Source organism: Lytechinus variegatus, chromosome 14 (assembly GCF_018143015.1).
Source record: "Lytechinus variegatus isolate NC3 chromosome 14, Lvar_3.0, whole genome shotgun sequence".
Classification (NCBI taxonomy): domain Eukaryota; kingdom Metazoa; phylum Echinodermata; class Echinoidea; order Temnopleuroida; family Toxopneustidae; genus Lytechinus; species Lytechinus variegatus.
The window spans coordinates 12,723,215-12,743,502 of NC_054753.1; the positions used below are offsets into that span (position 1 = coordinate 12,723,215).

The 20,288-nt window shown below is 36.4% G+C and overlaps 1 protein-coding gene across 2 annotated transcripts; it reads right to left on the minus strand.

The window, feature by feature from the left end:
- Positions 1–460: 460 nt before the first annotated feature.
- Positions 461–20,228, minus strand: LOC121427175 (ubiquitin-conjugating enzyme E2 J2-like). 2 transcript variants are annotated; one of them, XM_041623438.1, is made up of 6 exons: positions 20,129–20,228; positions 9,036–9,562; positions 7,830–7,973; positions 7,050–7,188; positions 3,750–3,830; positions 461–1,625 (listed from the first exon to the last, which is right to left on the minus strand). In XM_041623438.1, exons 2-6 carry the CDS (start codon positions 9,152–9,154, stop codon positions 1,383–1,385), a joined length of 726 nt encoding a protein of 241 aa, XP_041479372.1. In that variant the 5' UTR covers positions 9,155–9,562; positions 20,129–20,228; the 3' UTR covers positions 461–1,382. The 2 variants fall into 2 exon arrangements, with proteins under 2 accessions (XP_041479372.1, XP_041479373.1); XM_041623439.1 differs by having other exon boundaries at positions 9,036–9,559; positions 20,129–20,214.
- Positions 20,229–20,288: the final 60 nt, after the last annotated feature.

A 20,288-nucleotide genomic window follows, 5' to 3' on the forward strand; every position in this document is an offset into this window, starting at 1 on the left:
AGACATTATGACAATATATTCTTACCAGGAATAAAACCCAAAGTTGTTGTTATGAGAATCGATTGATAGATATTCTTTTCAAACATTGGTCCTGATACACTATCCAATGCTTTGTTTTGCACAACAAACATGCATGTTGCTGATGTGGTTTACGGTACACCATGTGGAGTGTTATAGAAACAGTGGATAGAAGGAGAGAAGTGGATAGGCGAGAAAGTGGAGTCCTGAAGACGGACAGTCAACCTGTCCGAAACGTCGAGTCTCTCTACTACTCATCATCTCTACTCGCCGACTCAAGCCAGCATCTCCTCATCAGCTCTACTACTCAAGCTGTTCTCACTCAACATTCCTTCTGGTTTACAGTCCTTTTCAGGACTATTTTCAAGAAAGAATACTCTATTCTCAATCTCCACTTTCTCGCCTATCCACTTCTTCTCTCCTTCTATCCACTGTTTCTATAACACTCCACATGGTGTACCGTAAACCACATCAGCAATTGTACATGCCACCATGCAAACCTTCAAACAACATCAAACATGCATGTTGCCTTTGAAGTCACTACTGGGTAAACTTTTTTTTAAGTGTGTCTAATGATTTGTGAGCTACAAGATATCTCACCACAGACTTAATAGAGATAAATTGGAGAGTGGCCACACAGCAGACTGATGTCCATGCCATCTTGCTACATGTATATGGAAAGCAGCATTATGCATCATCACGGTCAGTGTAGAGTGACCCTAATCTGATCATATCCCTCTAAATCACACTATCACCCTGAGTGGCATGCGACAATCCCACAGTTATCGTTCGGATTCCCAATCTCCTCAGCTCCCATGATTTTCTTAAGCATGGAGTTTAACAAATGACGTAGCCCTTCAACACATAGTACAACCAGGGGCCCGTAACACAAAGCTTAGCGATCATCGTAGCAGAATATCTTTGTGACTGATTGCAATGACAACAATGTACAATCAATCGTGAAAATCAAGCATATGATCAATCGCTGACCTTTGTGTTACGGGGTCCAGCACAGCGTCATCATATGATCACCGTACAATTGCACCATCTCCTTGTGTTCATTGAACAAGAGCTGTACGATCTTTGTACAGCCTCTGCAGGACTTTAGCTATGACTCCTCTACGATGCCCAACAAAGGAAATCATACAATGGCTGTACCTGAATATGATAGCCCATAGCCACCAACACCATCCCGTAAATCTCGAAGAACAACTGATCATACGATGAAGCGTAGCAAATGTAAACTAGGTATTAAGAGTTATACACTCCCGTTCACTTATTACCTCTGTCAAAATTTCACCAGCTTAGCCGAAACCGCTTACAAATTCAATGTCCATAGCAAAAAAAAATACAATCAATCTTTCCTATTGATCAGTGTTGGCTATGCTGCGCAGTACATATTTAACTGTCCATGCAAACGCTGCAAAGCCGATGATAACAAGCACGTTGGCCATGGTGCTGCCCACGATTCCAGGGGGTCGTTCCGCGGGGGCGTTGAAGTTATTCGTCCTCTGCCTCAGTTGGGCGTGGTCAGGGGACTTGGAGGCGTTGGATTCCGAGAGCTGTTTGAGATCCTCTTCTTCTTTCTTGATTTTCTGTTTTATCTCCTAACAAGGGAAAAAAGGGACAAACGTAAATTCTAGTTGTACTGATGAAGGATATACATGTTATCATAGTGAGTAACCAAATTGATATTTTTGAAGCTTATGATAATTTTGAATATTACTGTAATAAAAAGTCTACTGCAATGGATTGCTCTTCAAACACTCTCACATTCATCATAAATACAAGCTAAATTTGTCAGGAAGACCATTCATGTTTAGTTCAGCAGATGCTTTTCTGTGTTCTGTGCATGTGAATCTAATCAGACCTGGAGAATTTATTTAATACTGTTGTGGCGATTCACAGTCCTCAATGCAATATCAATATAAACACCAGATCATAGATGCTTTACAGACAACTGGGGTAACATTGCACGGAGGCTCTGCACAACTTTGCCCCCTAAATCCCTTAAAGAGCCCTCAAAAAATAAAAAGCCCCTGAAATTCACACAGGGTCCAATGAAATCTTTAATACAATGCTTGAAATTCTGACATGTGAGCTCAAAAGTAGTCTCAGAAAAAAAAATCCCTGTAGAAAACCTTTTAGTCGATTGGAGATGGGGTCTTCCACTTTTTCAAATCATGACCTGAAATACAGATTACCATTGCGATGCACAATACTCCCAACTCCACCCCCCCAAAAAAAAAAAATAATACTAAAACAAGCAAATGAAAAAAAAATAGTTTTAAAAAATACATGGTTCACAAGTTTTTGTCTCACCTGCGAAGCAGAGTGAGACTATAGGCGCCGCTTTTCCGACGGCGGCGGCGTCAACATCAAATCTTAACCTGAGGTTAAGTTTTTGAAATGACGTCATAACTTAGAAAGTATATGGACCTAGTTAATAAAACTTGGCCATAAGGTTAATCAAGTATTACTGAACATCCTCTTAGAGTTTCATGTCACATGACCAAGGTCAAAGGTCATTTAGGGTCAATGAACTTAGACCATGTTGGAGGAATCAACATCGAAATCTTAACCTGAGGTTAAGTTTTTGAAATGTCATCATAACTTGGAAAATATATGGACCTAGTTCATGAAACTTGGACATAAGGTTAATCAAGTATCACTGAACATCCTGCATGAGTTTCACGTCACATGACCAAGGTCAAAGGTCATTTAGGGTCAATGAACTTTGGCCGAATTGGATATATCTGTTGAATTCCCATCATAACTTTGAAAGTTTATGGATCTGATTCATGAAACTTGGACATAATAGTAATCAAGCATCACTGAACATTTTGTGCAAGTTTCAGGTCTCATGATTAAGGTCAAAGGTTATTTAGGGTCAATGAACTTTGGCCGAATCGGGGGTATCTGTTGAATTACCATCATAACTTTGAAAGTTTATTGGTCTAGTTCATTTAACTTGGACATTAGAGTAATCAAGTATCACTGAACATCCTGTGCGCGTTTCAGGTCACATGACCAAGGTCAAAGGTCAATGAACTTTGGCCGAATTGGGTGTATCTGTTGAATTACCATCATAACTTTGAAAGTTTATGGATCTGATTCATGAAACTTGTACATAAGTGTAATCAAGTATCACTGAACATCCTGTTCGAGTTTCAGGTCACATGATCAAGGTCAAAGGTCATGTAAGGTCAATGAACTTTGGCCATGTTGGGGTTTTTTGTTGAATAACCATCATATCTCTGTAAGTTTATTGGTCTAGTTCATAAAAAGTGGACATAAGAGTAACCATGTATCACTGAACATCTTGTGCGAGTTAGAGTAGTATTCAAAGTCGGCACTGCTGCTATATTGAACCGCGTGATGCAGGTGAGACGGCCAGAGGCATTCCACTTGTTTATTGAAAAAGATCCTCCAAGCATTGCTGGGCTGTTATAACCTTGCATCTCAAAATAAGCAAATTTTGAGGGCAGCTCAGAAAATGGTGTATTTTATCAATATGGCAATGGTTGCCATGCAATCTTATATTGTCTGAAAATGGCCTCCTTATTCCTGTACAGAAATCATTCCCAGAAAAAGATGGTTGGCACTATCTTGTAACTATAATATAGAGCTTCATTTGAGCTAATTTATTGAATTTAGAAACAAGGTTTCAACAACCCATCAAAGCTAGAGGAAGTGTTCACTGTGAAATATAGGAATCTTCATGTACATACCTTTGCAGTATCTGGGAAGAGTTCTACAAATGTTGAATTCTTTATATTGAAGGCTCCGCTATCATGGGCAAATTGTTTTTTCTGTTGAAAGAAAAGAAGAATGAGAAAACTATGAATATTGCAATGAAATCTGTGATATTCATATTGCAAGAACATTATACATGCTCTTGTATCTGCAACAAAACAAACTGGAAATGAAATTGGGAGTAAAACCTAAAATAGACATGAAATTTAACTGATTCTGATCCTACCAAATCATACAAAAGCTTGGTTAGATTATTATTAACAGTGTTATTAACAAAAGTAGCATTAAAGACCTGATGCATATAGTTCGGCACTGATACATGCATGACTAAAAATAGATGACACGTTTTACCAACTAAATAAGATCTTTTATCATTCTGTAATATTACTAACTGCACTTTAGAATTGTGAAATACATCGTTTATCACTTAAAATATTATTTCAGAGTCATAGATACATGTACATATATATTTGTGCAAGTAATACACACAGCGATCGAATGGACAAAACGTTTTAAATATCTAATCTTACAATCCAGATTAGTCAGAGATCCACTCACATAAATCTCATATTAATAGCTCAGATTAAAATACAATATGAATCATGATTGAAAGAGCATTTAAAGGCCATGCAGGGTAAGCCAACCTTCTATTCATGTCTGGAGTCCACAACTGTTTGATATATTATCTGGTTCATAGATTACCCTTGAAGAAGATTAGGACAGACTACATAAACACTGCAAGCACTCATTACATAATGCCTTAAGTTCAAACTCCAATTGGCCCGTTTTGGAATTTAGGTCCTCTTTTGTAATCAAAATTCAATTCAGTTGTTATGTACATGAGTATCACTGATTAACAGTCAATTGATTGTACATGAACAATAAGTCAATTGATTGATCGATCAATTGAAAAAATACTTAATGGATGGCAACTGATACAAGCTACTTTCTCCAAGATGGAGAAAGATAAGATCCATCTCAAATAATGGGATACATACATAGTATGGCCTATAATTTAAACACAACTTCAGTTGAATCAAGGAGATATCACATATCTCCTTGGCTGAATCCATACATGTATAAACCCAAAAGCCTGCTTCTAATACTCTTGCACTCAAGAGAAGAGACAAGCAATATGGCTTCAATAACATTTTCATTGTGCATTACTTTGGTGCATACAAACTGTAAAATGTTGTGCCTTAAACACTGAAAGGTACAGTTTTTACATGAAGTCACTACTCACAATAACAGATCAAACTTGATTTTGAATGACTTACAATGTACATGTACAAAACATGTGTAACCTGAAACACACAAACAACTGTAAAGGTATTCTCTTTCATGTTCATTCATGTGTACATGCATGGCTCATACAAAGGTACAAGTTTAGATTTTCAGTGAGTTCATTTCTCCGGCATTATCCTGGTTTAAAGGTAAATGCTAGTTTTGGTAACGATATAAAAATGAGTTCGTACAGAATCCAATGAAATGACCACCAAAGTGTCTGTTTGTACAAATAAAACGTATGTGCCACAGGATTCTGGAAGAAATTGTGTAATTGCTGAGAAATCAGCAAATAAGCACAGGATTCGGGTAGAGCGTCGGGCCCGACATTCAAAGCAATAATTATACACTGTCCCACGTGCGCTTATCTGTTTTGGGGATCTTCAGTCTGAACATTTTTCAGCGTAGATTTCAAGATTTCACAAAGTTCAGTTTATGTAACTGTACCAGATCTAGATCCTCGATGATATACTGACAATTAAGCCTTGTTTTACAGACTTTCTCATGAAATCAGTGTTTACTGCAACTACTGGAATTTCTCTTTAAGTCACCACTCCATTCACTGCCGTTTACTTTGTCAGCGGTGGTGACTTTTTTCTCCCATTGGGGGATTTCAAGTACGGTGTTGAAATCTGGTGTTGGTGTTGGGACAACACCAACACCAGCTACACCACCGTACTTGAAATCATGCTGGTGTTGGGATTGACCTCGGAAAATATGATGTATTTCCGGCAGTTTGTGTTGAGCTCTGGTGTTGAATGTCATCGGCTTAATTGAGCATTACAGCTGGTGTTGACGATCTACGTGCGATATCCCTATTCACCAACACCAGCCCCCAGGGATTGGGAAAATCGTGATTTCAAGTTCGGTGTTGGTGTTGATGAACTGTAGTTCACAAACAGGAGGCGAACACGATGAAACAACGCCGTAAAAATTATCTATGACAGTTACAATGAGCGCAAATCATTAGAGTTTTACACATTTTAATGAAAAATAATATGCTTTCTGATTATTGCAGTGGTTTTAACCTGTGCATTCTGTACGATAAGATTTTACTGCAATTTCTTCCCGATTTCACTTTCGGCGTCGAGAATTTATCACGTAAAGTTGAGATGATCAGCAGCGCAGAGGCGTGACGTCATAGGATATTGATAATGCGATCGGTATTGCTCCTCTGAACTCAGCTCGGTGTTGGGGCTTGGTTCAGCAGCCTTTTAACGCTCTCAACACCAACACCGAACACCATACTTGAAATCACCCATTGACTTTGTACACGAGCGCACACACACTGACACACACAAGAAGAGAGGTGACTTATTTCAGGATAAGGCCATTTTTCTTGAATTTCAGGAGTTTTCAGATGTGGGCTTTTGACATTTTCAAGGATAATTACAGAAATTGAAAGAGAACTGATTGATTACATGTAGGCTTTTGATTGATTGATGATTTTACTTGCTAAGTCACAAAAAACATATATACATACATGTACAGTAGCAGTAAAATCAGTAGGCTTTAACAGGCTATCCCACAAAGCACAAATGCTTAATTCCCCACAGAGGAAATAAGAAATCCGTAATTTTCAAGAGTTAAATATTCTATAAGGGCTTTTCAAAAAAATATTCTAATGCCACCAAAGCTATGGATGCCCCGTAGATTGGCCTTAATTGCCTCTCACATAACCTTTTTAAATTTTTACCATTTGTGCTGTATAGGAATTGTGTGCCCTCAAGAAAAGTGGCCTTGTCTCAAAAATATCAGAATTTAAGACATATCTTATGATTAGAGTCACTCTCAAGAGACAAAATACACACATAACTTGAAATATCACTAATGAGTTACATGTAGATCTACAAGTATAAATGCCTGTATTTATGTTTTTGTTTGTTCACTCGCTCTGCTAACTTGGAAAATCAAACTGACAGTGTAAATTGTGATTCTGGTGGTTCTGTTCACTATGTCTTCAAATGAATTATAAAGTAATAAACACTTACAACAAAATCTGTTGTTTCTATGCTGCCCCATGTTGGATTCTTCTCGACCATGAAGCTGAGTAAACCAGTTAGGATGGTGGATACAGACCAGGCAGGGTTCCAGGTATCAGGATGAAAATCACTTATTGACAAACATAACCTGATGAAAACAAAATATAACAAATCTAAAATGATCAACTAATCAAGATACTACAGGTGCATGTACATGTATAGGCCTATACATACAGACATTCTGAAGAACAGCCATTGGCTGATGTACATTTACGTGTTAAAATAAAACCAATGATAAATGAAATAGCACAGAGCACATCCATTTACAATCTAACTTTGGAAAAAATTATGTCATTTGATATGAATACTCAAACCAGAAACCTTCCTGATTCAAGTTTCAAAGAGTGGTATGTCTATGACAATTTGAATGCTTGTCTACTGCAAGCCTTCCTGAAAGAATAAAAGCAAATTAAATTTTCATTCAGAGTGACATCATACTCCTAGCTATCTAATACCAATTTGAAGCTTTATTAAGACTTTATTTCAACCACAAGGATTGCAGTAAAGCAGAGTTTTTATTCCCACTTTCTCAGCATTCTATAGGCCCACTTGAATGATACCTACTACTTCACTACTTAATACATTAATTATTATGTTACCAATGAGCCAAACAAGCAGTTCCCCATCTCAAAGGGCATATTTCAAAGGGTACCACAAACAGCGTTGGTCAGTTTCCTCTTGCTTTAATTCTTCATGCACGTTCTGCAGGATCAAAGATAGTCTAATTACCTTGTGTTGGTTTTGAATCTTCCATTGGGTGTGATCATGAAGATGCTTGGAGGTTTGAAGGGAAATTCCCTGGGGAACACCAGCTTGCCATGGTATAAACCGCCCTCGTAAGGTGTTTCCTTGGGACCTCGTACAACATAGTGCCTGGAAATATGAAAGAAATGACAAGGGCCCTGTTACCACAAAACTCTCAATTTGATAGCAATTTAATTTAATAGGACTGATTTGATGATTTTTTTGCACTGATCATTGTGTAGTATCAATCATACAAATCAATCTACAGTGTACAATTGATGACAACTACAGGCCAAAGATCATAAGATGGCCTAAAGTGGAACAAGAGTGTCAACAAAACAAGAAAAACATACTTGGAAAGACTATGGAAACTAAATGCAGAACTTCAAAGGTGCTTCACAGTAAAACCTGTAGACAGGCCAATTGTATGTATGCTGAACTCAATTTAATTTATAACGAAGAATACAGGCAATTTATTTACAATAGCTTGGCATGATCTGTACAAGTGGTAATACCAAAGTGCATGCACTTCTGGTTACACTTCATAATTCCGAAGGTTCGTAATTCTGAAACACGTAAATTGCCTATACCTCGATGTTCGTTAATCCGAAAACGTAAAAGGGTTGTTCCGAAGGTTCGTTATTCCGAAGACGAAATAAGGTTCGATGTTCCGAAGGTTCGTTGATCTGAAAAACTAAATAAGGTTAGTTAATCATTTAGTTTTTCGGACTAACGAACCTTTGGAATTATGACCCTCATTTCTTTTTTGGATTAACGAACCTTCGGAATTACTAACCTTTCAAAATAAGAACCTTCGGAATAACAAACCTTTGGAATAACGAAGCTTTGGAATACGAATGTATGCGGTACTTCTAATGGTTAATTGGTTAGTCTGTTAGAAAATGGCCCACTATAAAGAGAAGTCAAATCTGCTGTTGTTATCTCACTTTGGATGACATGAACAAATCTAGCGATTTTGACACTTGGTTCAATTAAGTTTCTTTCAGAATTGAACATTCTTGCTAAATTAGACTTAATGTAATTTGGAAAAGTTCAATTACAATTCCTCTTTGGTAGAAATCAAGTGCAAGTGGAAAGGAGTAGAGTAGTATGAATCTTCTTAATGTAAGACATGCAAAAAACAACAACACACACATTGGTTTAGGCATGAGAATAAAGAGATTGTTTTACCATTCAAGGATATTTGATGGCAAAGGCTCTGCTGTAACATAAGGGACAGGATCTTTCTTGAGTCTCAAGTAGTCCTGTTTCAGCCTTGCGGAGGCTGTTGTGTTCACCCTCTTGCTCATCTTGGTGTCCTGGGTTTGAGTCACTTGATCAGTATGAATTTATTAAATTGGCAACAGAACTGCTGAGTGTTAATGTGTAGCTTACTTAACACCCACTTTCCAATCTAATGGTTCTCAGACCAACTCCTCTTAATTTCCGGGCAATTCAAACAGATAAACTCAATTACTAAAAGTGTCTCCTTGATGCAGTTCTGGAGACTTTCTGATCTCTTTGGCCTGCTTGAAGGGTTGCTTAATATGCTGAAGTTCTTTATGGCGCCACAGTTCTACAAAAAAGAATCACGAACTCAGAGAATATAGCTGGAAGTACTGCATTGGAGATGATTGATGTGAACGGAACAGCTCTAAATTTCTATCATGAAAAAGATCCTGGACCTCTCTTTCTTGTTTTTATCATCTCTTTTCCTGCTAAATAAAAACAAGAAGGGGTAGAATTGTTAAATGATGAATCTAAAGATGCTTTAACAATTAGCAAACCAAACTCAATCCCCATAACCTACATGTACATTCAAGATAAATTATTTCATTATCACATGTATGCGTTTATTCTGCCACTTATTTCAGTTATACTTTATAAGGTGTTTATAAGGTCTTGCCACACAAGACATGTAAAAACACATGAAAAATTAAAGCATGAATAAAGAGGGGTCGTTTTTTAAACCTTGAAAAAGTAGGAGGGGATTCATCTAAAATGGTGAAGTCAATCATCAAGAATATCATAAACAAGTATTTAACAAGCATTTTCTTATCAAGTAAGAAAAGACAATCGCCTATCTGTGAAAACAAGAATCTTTTACAGATTCTGCAGTGGCATTTTTATGCATGCATGCATCAACTCTGCAAGGCCAATGGCAAGGCAATGTAATAACATTGTTCATTGTTGCAGGGAGGGGAGAGGCATTGGATGCAATGTCCAGTAGAACCATTGTTTGCTCTGGGTTTTCTTATAAATGAAGGGTTCCACAGTGGTAAATTGTACAAAACGAATGTCAAAGCATTCGGCAAAAGCGGGCAATGTACACTTTGCTTTACGTGACGTCATCAAGCCACAGCTGCAAGCCAATTTATAAATGAAAATATAGTAAAAATGCACATTGCAAGCCTCCCAGTACCCAAAACAAGGCTGCAACTCTCTATCCCCTCGTACCAAAAATTTAAATGAAAATTTAACTTTCCTATCAACTGATTACAAGGTTTCAGAGCGTTTTGCATGAATGAATATATATATATCTATATATAATAAGCATTGCTGAATCTCGATAACTAAAATTAATACGTGACTATAAATAATTATTATAATACTAATAATTATTTATTGTCACATATTAAATTTTAGTATTTGCTACATAATAATTTCTATCTATAAATTGTTTTTCAAAACGGCATTTTGTAACATCGCTAATCGAAAAACGAGATAACGAAGCGGTTCAAAGGTCAGGCCTATTGTATTTGCTTGAACTTGTTTGAACCATTTATACCCCTTCCCAATGAATATGCCTGATTAAAGAAAATGTTTCTGCTGAAAAAAATAATACAAACTAAAGGATATAAAAATATCATGCGTCATTCCCAAAACATAAGTGAAAATTATTTGCTTGGCTTTTCATTATATTCCAGACAGAATAGACAGAAAAATATTTGTACTGGCTTATTAATTTTTTCCCGGATTCCACATTTTTACATGTATATTACTTTTGTTTTACTCATTTTTCTTTCATTTTCTTTAGTTACTTTTTTCTCTAATTTTTTGTTTTCTTTTATTTTTTCTTTTCTTTGTTTGTTCTTTCTTCATTCATTCTTTTGTTTTATTTAACTTATTTCTTTTATTATTTTTCTTTTCTTTTTGTAATATGCTTTTTGAAAATTATTTTTGTTTCCCCCTTGTATGAATTGTTCTAATCTTGCAGCATATTTTTCTGTGATTTTCTCCTGCTATAATATGCTGCAAAAGAGAAAACAAAAATAAACTGGAATTGAGGCCTGCATAATCTAGGTTTTAGGATTCAAAGAGGAAGAAAGGAAAAATCATTGTTTTGTACATCTACATGTATATGAGTTGGCTATGCGCTATTTATTTACTTTACCAAATATGAGTGTGTGTCTATACAGAGATTTTTTTTTAAAGTCAACACAACCTGGGAACAATACAACTCATTTATTCTCTTTCAATCATTTCATATTTACATTGATAGTTCAATTTATATTTTACCACATATCATAGCAAAGTAAAATAACGCAAACAAGGTTTACATACAAGATGTACAAATTGAAAGTAACTTCATGGTAGAGGCTCCAGATTTAATTTCAGAAGTTTATTTTATTCATCTTTAATGTTTTCTTTATATTTTCGGGACACCAAACTACAATATCGGGCCACCAAAACAAATTATTTGAAGGTTTTGGTGGCCTGAACATCAAAAAGTTAATGTGATGCCTTGGTTAAAGATTAAGTTTGATTATTTGGGAGTAAATATGAGCTCAGTTCATGCATGGACGTGATATTTTTTATGATTATTGTCATGATGTACTAATGACAATATCTAAATCATTATAAAATATAATCACCCAGTCCTCTATGCTAAGCACCAGCCCAGATCATGGACACCAGTCTCCCAATTGTAATGTAATGCAAGATTGGTTGATCTTGAGCAATTGGTTAATTTGGGAAAGAGTTCCATATGCACCCCCACCAAAAATAACAAAAGATTGTTGAGACTTCCGGTTGGTTCACTTCAAAAATACGCATTTTCAGTTCAGTGGTTGAAGCGGGACATTTTAGCACTTTTTAATCTAGCACCGCTCATGATTTTGCCGCCCTCTATGTCATGTAACTAGGTTGCATTAACAATGGATCAAAGATGGCGATGACAACAAATGTGAGTAAACTCTCTTCTACTTTTATTTCTTCATCGCATTTCTGCGATATTTTTTAATCATGTACAGAAGTGTTAACCTCAGATTCTAAACATAACTAGCAGTTTGGTGCATTTGTATAGTTGCCTTTTCCCTCGGTGCGTGGGAGCCTATATAGACCGGCGCCAGGCGTTAGGGGAGTAAAGGTACGATAGTACTAATATTTTTACTCCCCAGACGGCTCCAGGCTACTCACACTCCCTGTCCTCTTCATCTGCTTCCTCTCTGACATGTCACTGCCTAAGATACATCTTAAAAATCCACCTATGTCGACAGCATCTTCAAGAAAGGACCTGATTTCTGCAGCTTGCCGCCGATCTCCGTAGACCGCAGGAAGGAAATATACATACAAGTATGGTTTGGATTCTCCTATAAGGAGACACAGTGAACAATTGTGTACAATGGATAGCGGAGCGTGAACGTAGCGGTCGTGTACATTTTTGCTTATTACATGACGTCATCCAGCCACTGCCGAGAACCAATTTATGAATGAAAATATAGTAAGCATGCACAGTGCAAGCCTTTTATTTCCCCACACAGAATTCCACCAAAACAAGTGTGCAATTCCCTATCACCTCGTACCAAAATCAACCTAGAATTTCACTTACCTATATTTTATATGAATTATGAAAGGTATTCTTGGAGGATCTATTTTCTCACCGATATTGCACAGGTAAGCGAATTTCAATTACTTCTTGCTTTTCCGTCAAAATCTTACGAATTAGCGTCTATATGTCATCGTATATGTTGGAATTTGTAGAGTCTATCGCAACGTGCACAAAGTCAATTGGCTTCCGGGTTTCGGAGCGTCGCGTGAATATGCATGAAATTGCAGAGTTTCGATAATTTTCGATCGATACCGGAGCGATCCGATCACGAACCAAGACCATTTACCGCGTACACAACGTGACCAGATATCGTTATTGCTATCGATGCTTCCGCACGCAGTCCGAAGGAATTATTTTTGGGACCAGGTGGTCATGACGTGATCTGCGCGATTGACCAATCAGCGGTCTTCGAATCGCTGCACATGAGGAGACGATCTATCCGTTGTACACAGTCTATGCTATGAGCCTATGTCTGGACAATTGACTTGTTCGTTGTGGGAGATGTGTAAGAAAAAAAAATGTGGCTAATTTTTTTTTGTATATTTATGAAATTCCATATGAGTTTTGATAGAAAAAATTTGATCCAGATTTGAAATTGAGCCAATATAAATTTTTGGAAAATGTCCACTTTTTTGCTGCCCTGGTCTGGAATTGCCCATGTATTTTCACTCTTCCATCATATAATACATGTATAGTCACGTATTGTATTACCGGACACTATCATATTTCCGGACGCGCATATAACTGCGTAGGAAATCAATTTCGTACTGTAAGACTTCCGCAGTTCAATATCACAGATCAATTCAAAGAACGAAATTGCAAAAACAAGGCGAAAATATAACTTTTACCTTATTTTTCTCTAAAAATTACAGAAAATGCTTGAAATAACATATAACACAGTTTTGGCATTAACAATTGATCCCAATTGATCTATTTTCTGATGGAAATACGGACCTGATTTGCCGAATTTCAATCTCGTACGCCCCATCGATTCAATCGTCAACGGCTAGTTCTCAATGTACCCGGTACCACGGCCGGCCGTGCACGAGGTTAACCGTGATGGAGAGCCGTCAATGATCGACAGCGCATCGATAGACTTGATGACTGAGTCTTATCTTACGATATGAACGAGCATTAACACTTGGAAGTGCAATATCAAACGCGCAATTTAAAAAAAAGAAATTAGTTAGCAAACGCAAATTTATAACAAAGATCTGCTCAGAATCGTTAAAAGAAAGCAAACAAAAACTTACAATTTACTCATGAGATGATTAATCCCGAAAAAAATCACACCAATTCTTTCTTACATCACTAGTATAATCAAGAATATTTTTACCAGTCCGGCGCACGTCCGGAATTACAATATAATTTGTCACGTACGAAAATAATTGTTTTTCGCTGAGGGGTATGCGGCAAGTGCGGTGCAAAGAAAACGGTTGGAAAATATAAAATAATTTCATCATATTCATAATTTTCAGAATATTTGGAATAGCAAGTGTTATTTTTCTTGATTGTATTTCCTCTAGGTAGCGATGCCACATCATTTTAAAATATCTACTGTATACATATGTTGTGACCATTCATTTTGAAGCTTGTGACCTGCTCTTCACAATAAGACTAAAGTTTTTTCTTAATATAAGGTCGCATGTCATAAGGTGGTCCAATTTCGCGAACAGGGTAAAAATGGTCAAAAATTTTATTTTTTGATATGTTATAGCTATTACCATTCTCTAAATAATTAAAAAGTTTTTAAGTCTCGAATACCGTTATTTTTCCTTAAAATGACTAATTAACAGCTAATTATTACATGGATGTCAATGTAAATGTGAATTTTGAAATGTGTTTTTCTCAAATTGGACCTGCTGCACATAAAATGGTGTCAAAAGTTAATGCAACATTGGATCACCCTAGTATTTTGCAGTTATAATCTTGAAACATCAATGATTAAATCTGTACCAAACATCGAATGATTATCTATTATTTTATGCATATTAATTATACTAATTAATTAACAGTATTTAATTTCACATTTTTGCCCCCAAAATACCTGTCACTGTATTTGTATGCTTGGCAAAATGACAACATCATGGGTAGAAATGTTTGTTGCAATGATACAATTGCAATTGTACTAAAAATTAAGATTACAAATTAGATAATTAACCAAATCTCTCCGGTTTACTAATTGATAAGGTTGCAGATCAGAGCTGACATACACATGTATTCCATTGCTGCATATTTTCAAAATTGTCAAATTTTTATGACATTTAGTTGTTCCCTGCTTTAAAACGCCCAGAAATATGAGGATATCAGTCATATTACATATTGTAGTAAGTTGTTAATTAGGTTTAATTAATATTTTATCATTTACCGCATCCACCGGCTCCGCCACCCCTGTTACTTCAAACTTAATGTGCTATAGTTTTTGTTCCTGATATTGTATTGATCTAATTCATAGTAATATATTTAGCCTATAGTTCTAGCTTCAAAATGAGATATTACTCAATAAATTTGGTCAAGATGCTGTGATGTAGCAACAATTTATCCATGGCACTGTGTGGAAAATTGTTCATACGCCACCCTTTTTGCATACCCAACTTATGAAATGCGACCATATGCAAATTAGGCAAATATCTAATTAAATATGCATGCATATCATTAAAAATGTCTGCCGCTCATGCGGAATGTGTATTTGCCTTTGTAGTTTCACCCATGCTAGTGATTTTGAGACAATTAACCACCAAAATATGTCAATTGGCCCATTCTTTGATTAAACCAATATATAATACTAGAATTTAATTCGTCTGCAGACGAATTAGGTGGTCTGTCATGATTTTTCATTCAGAGTCGGCTAATGTATAAAATGAATCATTTAGATATGATTGATAATCTTGATTCTAGACATCCTAAGAATAAATTTTGACCATTGCTCAATGTGATTATTAATGTTTCCCATAGACTTTACACGTAAGCAATTTTGAGAATTACAATTCCAATATTGCAAGTGAAAAACGGGCATGATCCCGGCATCTGATCAAAAAGTGGAGGGCACATTACCGAAAGCCCAGAATCTCAGCTATAACATATTAAAAGCTCCGGCAAAACTGACAAGAAGAAATGGAGATATGGCTCACGAAATAGAGGAATGTCGAATCTAGTTTTGAGAAAAGGTCATGTCCCATAGAGATTACACGCAAAATACATGTGATATGAAAAAAAGTAATTATAATCTGTTTTATCTTGCTAAATTTAAACTTTTATACCTTTAAATTATCATAAAGGATCATGTAAGAAGTGGCAAAAAGAAAAAAAAGTGAAAAAAAAATCATCTTGTTCACCCCAGGACTCGAACCCGCGCCCTTTAAGAAGCAGTCAAAGCCACGATATTCACCATAGAGAATACACGTAAGTAATTTTGAGAATTACAAGTCCAATTTTGCAAGTGAAATACGGGCATGATCTCGGCATCTGATCAAAAAATGGAGGGCACACTTGCGAAAGCTTAGAATCTCAGCTACAACATACTAAAAGCTTAAAGAAAACTGACAAGAAAAAATGGAGATATGGCTCACGAAATAGAGGAATGTCGAATCTGGTTTTGAGAAAAAGTCATGTCCCATAGAGATTACACGCAAAATGAGGAAAAATGACATGCCTCTTTTCATCGCTGTTTTACGCAATGATGCGTTTCTCAAAACGAATATTCATGTTAACTGAGGAGAAAGAGTACATTCTAAACTACAACATATCGAAATCTGGGCGAAAAACGATCTATATTCGAGAAGTTACAACCAAATTTGCATAAATTTGATGACGTCATTTTTGAAAAAATGAAATTTTTAGTTTAGGCGCCATTTTGATGACGTCACGATATAATTTAGGGACAATGGTGACATGAAATCAAATCTACAACTCATACTCTATCGATATATGAAAAAAAAATTGGGGGTCAATGGACTATTTAAAGAGCTACAGTGAATTTGCAATAGGCATGTTTTTGCCCATATATGGCCTATAGTGAGAGCTCGCGCGCACACGTGCTGCAAACTTTAACGGGTGTTAATTTCGTTATTAATGGTCGTAGAAGGTTGATCAAGGTATCAAATTGTTCAGAATTTTATTATCAATGCAATGATGTAAAAAAAACGGTGTTTCTGCGTTGCGTATAGGCGTTACGCGCGGAAACGCGCGCGCATATGTGCGCGCGCACAAAATTTTGAAATGCTTAAAATGACCTGAAACGTACTCTCGTTTGGTCAAAAGGTGATTTTTAGCATTTTTAAATTTTGACGCACGCGTACGCGAGCGTCGTGACCTTCAGGTGACCTTTGATGACATGACCTGATGACCCTTGACCTGAAGTTGATATGATGTAAATATTGATAATTTTTTATAGTTGATTATGAAGATATGATTGATAATGTGATTTTACAAAATGGCGCCTAGATGACGTCATCATGACCTGATGACCTTGAAAAGCTTATTTTGACGTGTCCATGACAGATCCTATAAATGACATGAAATTCAATGAAATTGACTGAGTCCATTTTGAGATAACTTGGCGACAAGAAAATCCGTAAAAATAAATAAAGTAATAAAGAAATAAAAAGAAAATTCTGACGAAATTAAGAGGTGATCTGTCAAAGACAGACCACCTAATTAAAAAGAGTGTTTCATATAATTAAATATGCAAATTTAAAATACCATAAATCTTTATGTAAATGAGGTTATGATGTAAAGTCAATGATACGCATATTGTAAACATGTATGTTAAAAATATTTCTATTCAAACTACATGTATGAGGAAATTAACCACCAACAATATGTCAAGTGGCCTATTCCTTGATTAAACTATTATAATATATTAATATTCAAACAGAATACATGTATTAAAATATGCAAATGCATATGCAAATGAGATTATGATGCAATATAGTACAATATTGTATATGTTACAATGATGTTTGTTCTTGTGTATGGCATTTCATTACAAATAAATTGGATAATAGTATCATCATCAGTGATATGATGTTCAATTGCACAAGAACAAATTCATAGAATATTATCTTCTACATGTACAAAAAGTGGTAAATATGCAAATGAGACGAATATGTAATGAACAATTCAAGTGCAGAAGTACTTGTCCAGCTGCATTCATTACCAAATTTATGCTTCTTCATGCTTTGTATACATGTATATTTGTATAATACAACTTGATATTATTTTTTATTAAGTACTAAAATGCAGTTTACATTTTCTTTTGTTTTATATGTAAAAGCTCTGTACAATTCAGTTTATGCTTCTAACATTCTTGAAATGAAATACCATTATATTGATTATTATCATTATGCAAGAAACTTGCCTGATCCCTGATCAATGAATTGGTCAATGGTAAAGTATACCACACACGTATCATCTGCATTTCAAAGACGATCGAATGTTCACTTGTGAAAAGATGTATTCTGTTATACTATTTTCCCCCAAAACAATATTCAACATCGATAATATTACAAGATTGCCTTTCTGGCCTTCCAAAGTGATTTAGTAAGGTTGGACAAGTTAGAGAAGGCTAAAAAAAAAAAAAAAAATTGGGTCGGGGGCCACGGGCCGGGATGGGGGCCAGGGGCCGGTAAGATTGGACAAGTTAAAGAAAGCTACAAAAAAATGAAAAAAAAATTGGGTCAGGGGCCATGGACCGGTATGGGGGCCAGGCACCAGTAAGGTTGGACAAGTTAAAGAAAAATTAAAAAAAAAAAAAAAAAAAAATTGGGTCAGGGGCCACGGGCCGTGATGGGGGGAGGGGGGCCAGGGGCCGGTAAGGTTGGACAAATTAAAGAAAGCTAAAAATAAAAAAAAAATAAAAAAATTGGGTCGGGGCCAAGGGGCCAGGATGGGGTACCAGGGCTGGTAAGGTTGGACAAGTACCGATAATGGGTAGCCCCCCCCCCAAAGAAAATGGGGTCAGGGGGCAAGGGCCAATAAAGTTTTACAGGCCCCCCCCAAAAAAAAAAAGAAATAGGGTTGGGATGAGTAATAATGGCAATTATGGGTGAGGGGCGGGTTGCAAACATAAAGGCCACGCAGGGGCCTGGGGCAAATTATGGAAGGGGTAAACATAGATCTAGACATAATAAATCAGGCAAAAAAAAAGATGGGGCCTTGGACCATAATCAGGGTTTAAAAGGGCAAGAAAGGTCCATCACCATCTGTTACATAATCACCAAAAACCAAACAACCCTACTCAACAGACTATACAGTCTCTGTATTGACCCTGAATTTTCCAGATTGGGGACAGTGCAAGCCCTTATCTTTCCGCTGGCGGTATTTCGCGGTTTGCTAATCGGTAACAAGTTTGGTATCATTACAAAGCTTAGAATTCATAGAATCTCATGATGCTGGGAGTTTTTTGTTTTTTTATGTGTAGGGGTACGATAAAGGGGTCAAAACATTCATGTCATCATCAAATCACCATATCAACAAAATCTCAACAAATCATGATATCAAAATGCAAAAAAAAAATCGGATTTTTTAGACATAATTTCAGAGCAAAAGTACTAAACTAACGATTCAAATTGCCACAAACACTGGTGGAAGTCAAAATCTTGTGTGTCACATGATTATGACATGAGCAGTACTTTCCACTTTTGGCTTCTGAGATTCAAAATGGCCGCGCGCATCGTACGATCAGGCAGGTTTCAAGACACATTTCAAGTGCAAAATATCTGGCGATTCTAACCTCAAATCAGAATGTAAAGTGAAAATTTCCTATTTTAATTTAATAATCTGCGGATTTTTGTGGGTCAGAGTGTTACTGAATTAATATTTAAAGACTGGAAAAGAGTTTTCTGAGACCATGTTTTACACAGGGGCAGAGCATACCGATGCGAACGCGCGGCTGGTTTGGCATCGCTACTCTGCCTCTAGGCTCTAGGCCTACCTCTAGATCAGTACGGTAGTTGTCATTTTTAAAGCACTGAAATGAAAGTGAACAGCAATTGCAATAGGATACACTGCCATACCCGGTATGTTCTAATTTATTAGTGCTGAATATATTACTCTGAACCTTATCCATGTTTTTATTTTCAATTTTAGTGGGGGTGCATATGGAACTCTTGCGTTAATTTGGTTTACTATAGCGTAGGCAACATCACTAGGAAAAGCCAGTGATTTTGTCCACGTGCAATTCCAATACATAAACCCAAGAATTGCGGTGGCACATATTAACTTGAGTGCATAAGAATTCGCACACGCTGATAATTGTTATAGCCTAACATTAGTCTGTCAGTGTCAGAATGTACGATTTTACGGTAAGCAAACCCATCAAATGGTGCATAAATACTCATACAATCAACACAAATTTCCGAACAAAAATCCAAAATATCAGATAATTCATTCTTTCTCATAGTTAATACACAATATTCAATGAATAAAAGATTGTAAGATGTTCAAAAGTTACCTTTTAAATTAGCTGTCTATCAACCCGTCTGTAGACAATTGACGTTTAGCAGCCAGTCGCTTGCAGCAGTGCAGTGCTGTATGGCTTCCAACGTAATAATCAGTTAGAGGCGTACCAGCCGTTTCAATAATGTAATCGAGTTTTCCCCCCGCACAATTTA

Coding starts and splice junctions, on each gene's coding strand:
- LOC121427175 (XM_041623438.1), bottom strand. CDS start 9,154: ATGAGCAAGAGGGTGAACACAACAGCCTCCGCAAGGCTGAAACAGGAC. Junction 7,189..7,829: donor AGATTCAAAACCAACACAAG/GTAATTAGACTA, acceptor TGTTTTCATCAG/GTTATGTTTGTCAATAAGTG. Junction 3,831..7,049: donor TAGAAACAACAGATTTTGTT/GTAAGTGTTTAT, acceptor TTCTTTCAACAG/AAAAAACAATTTGCCCATGA.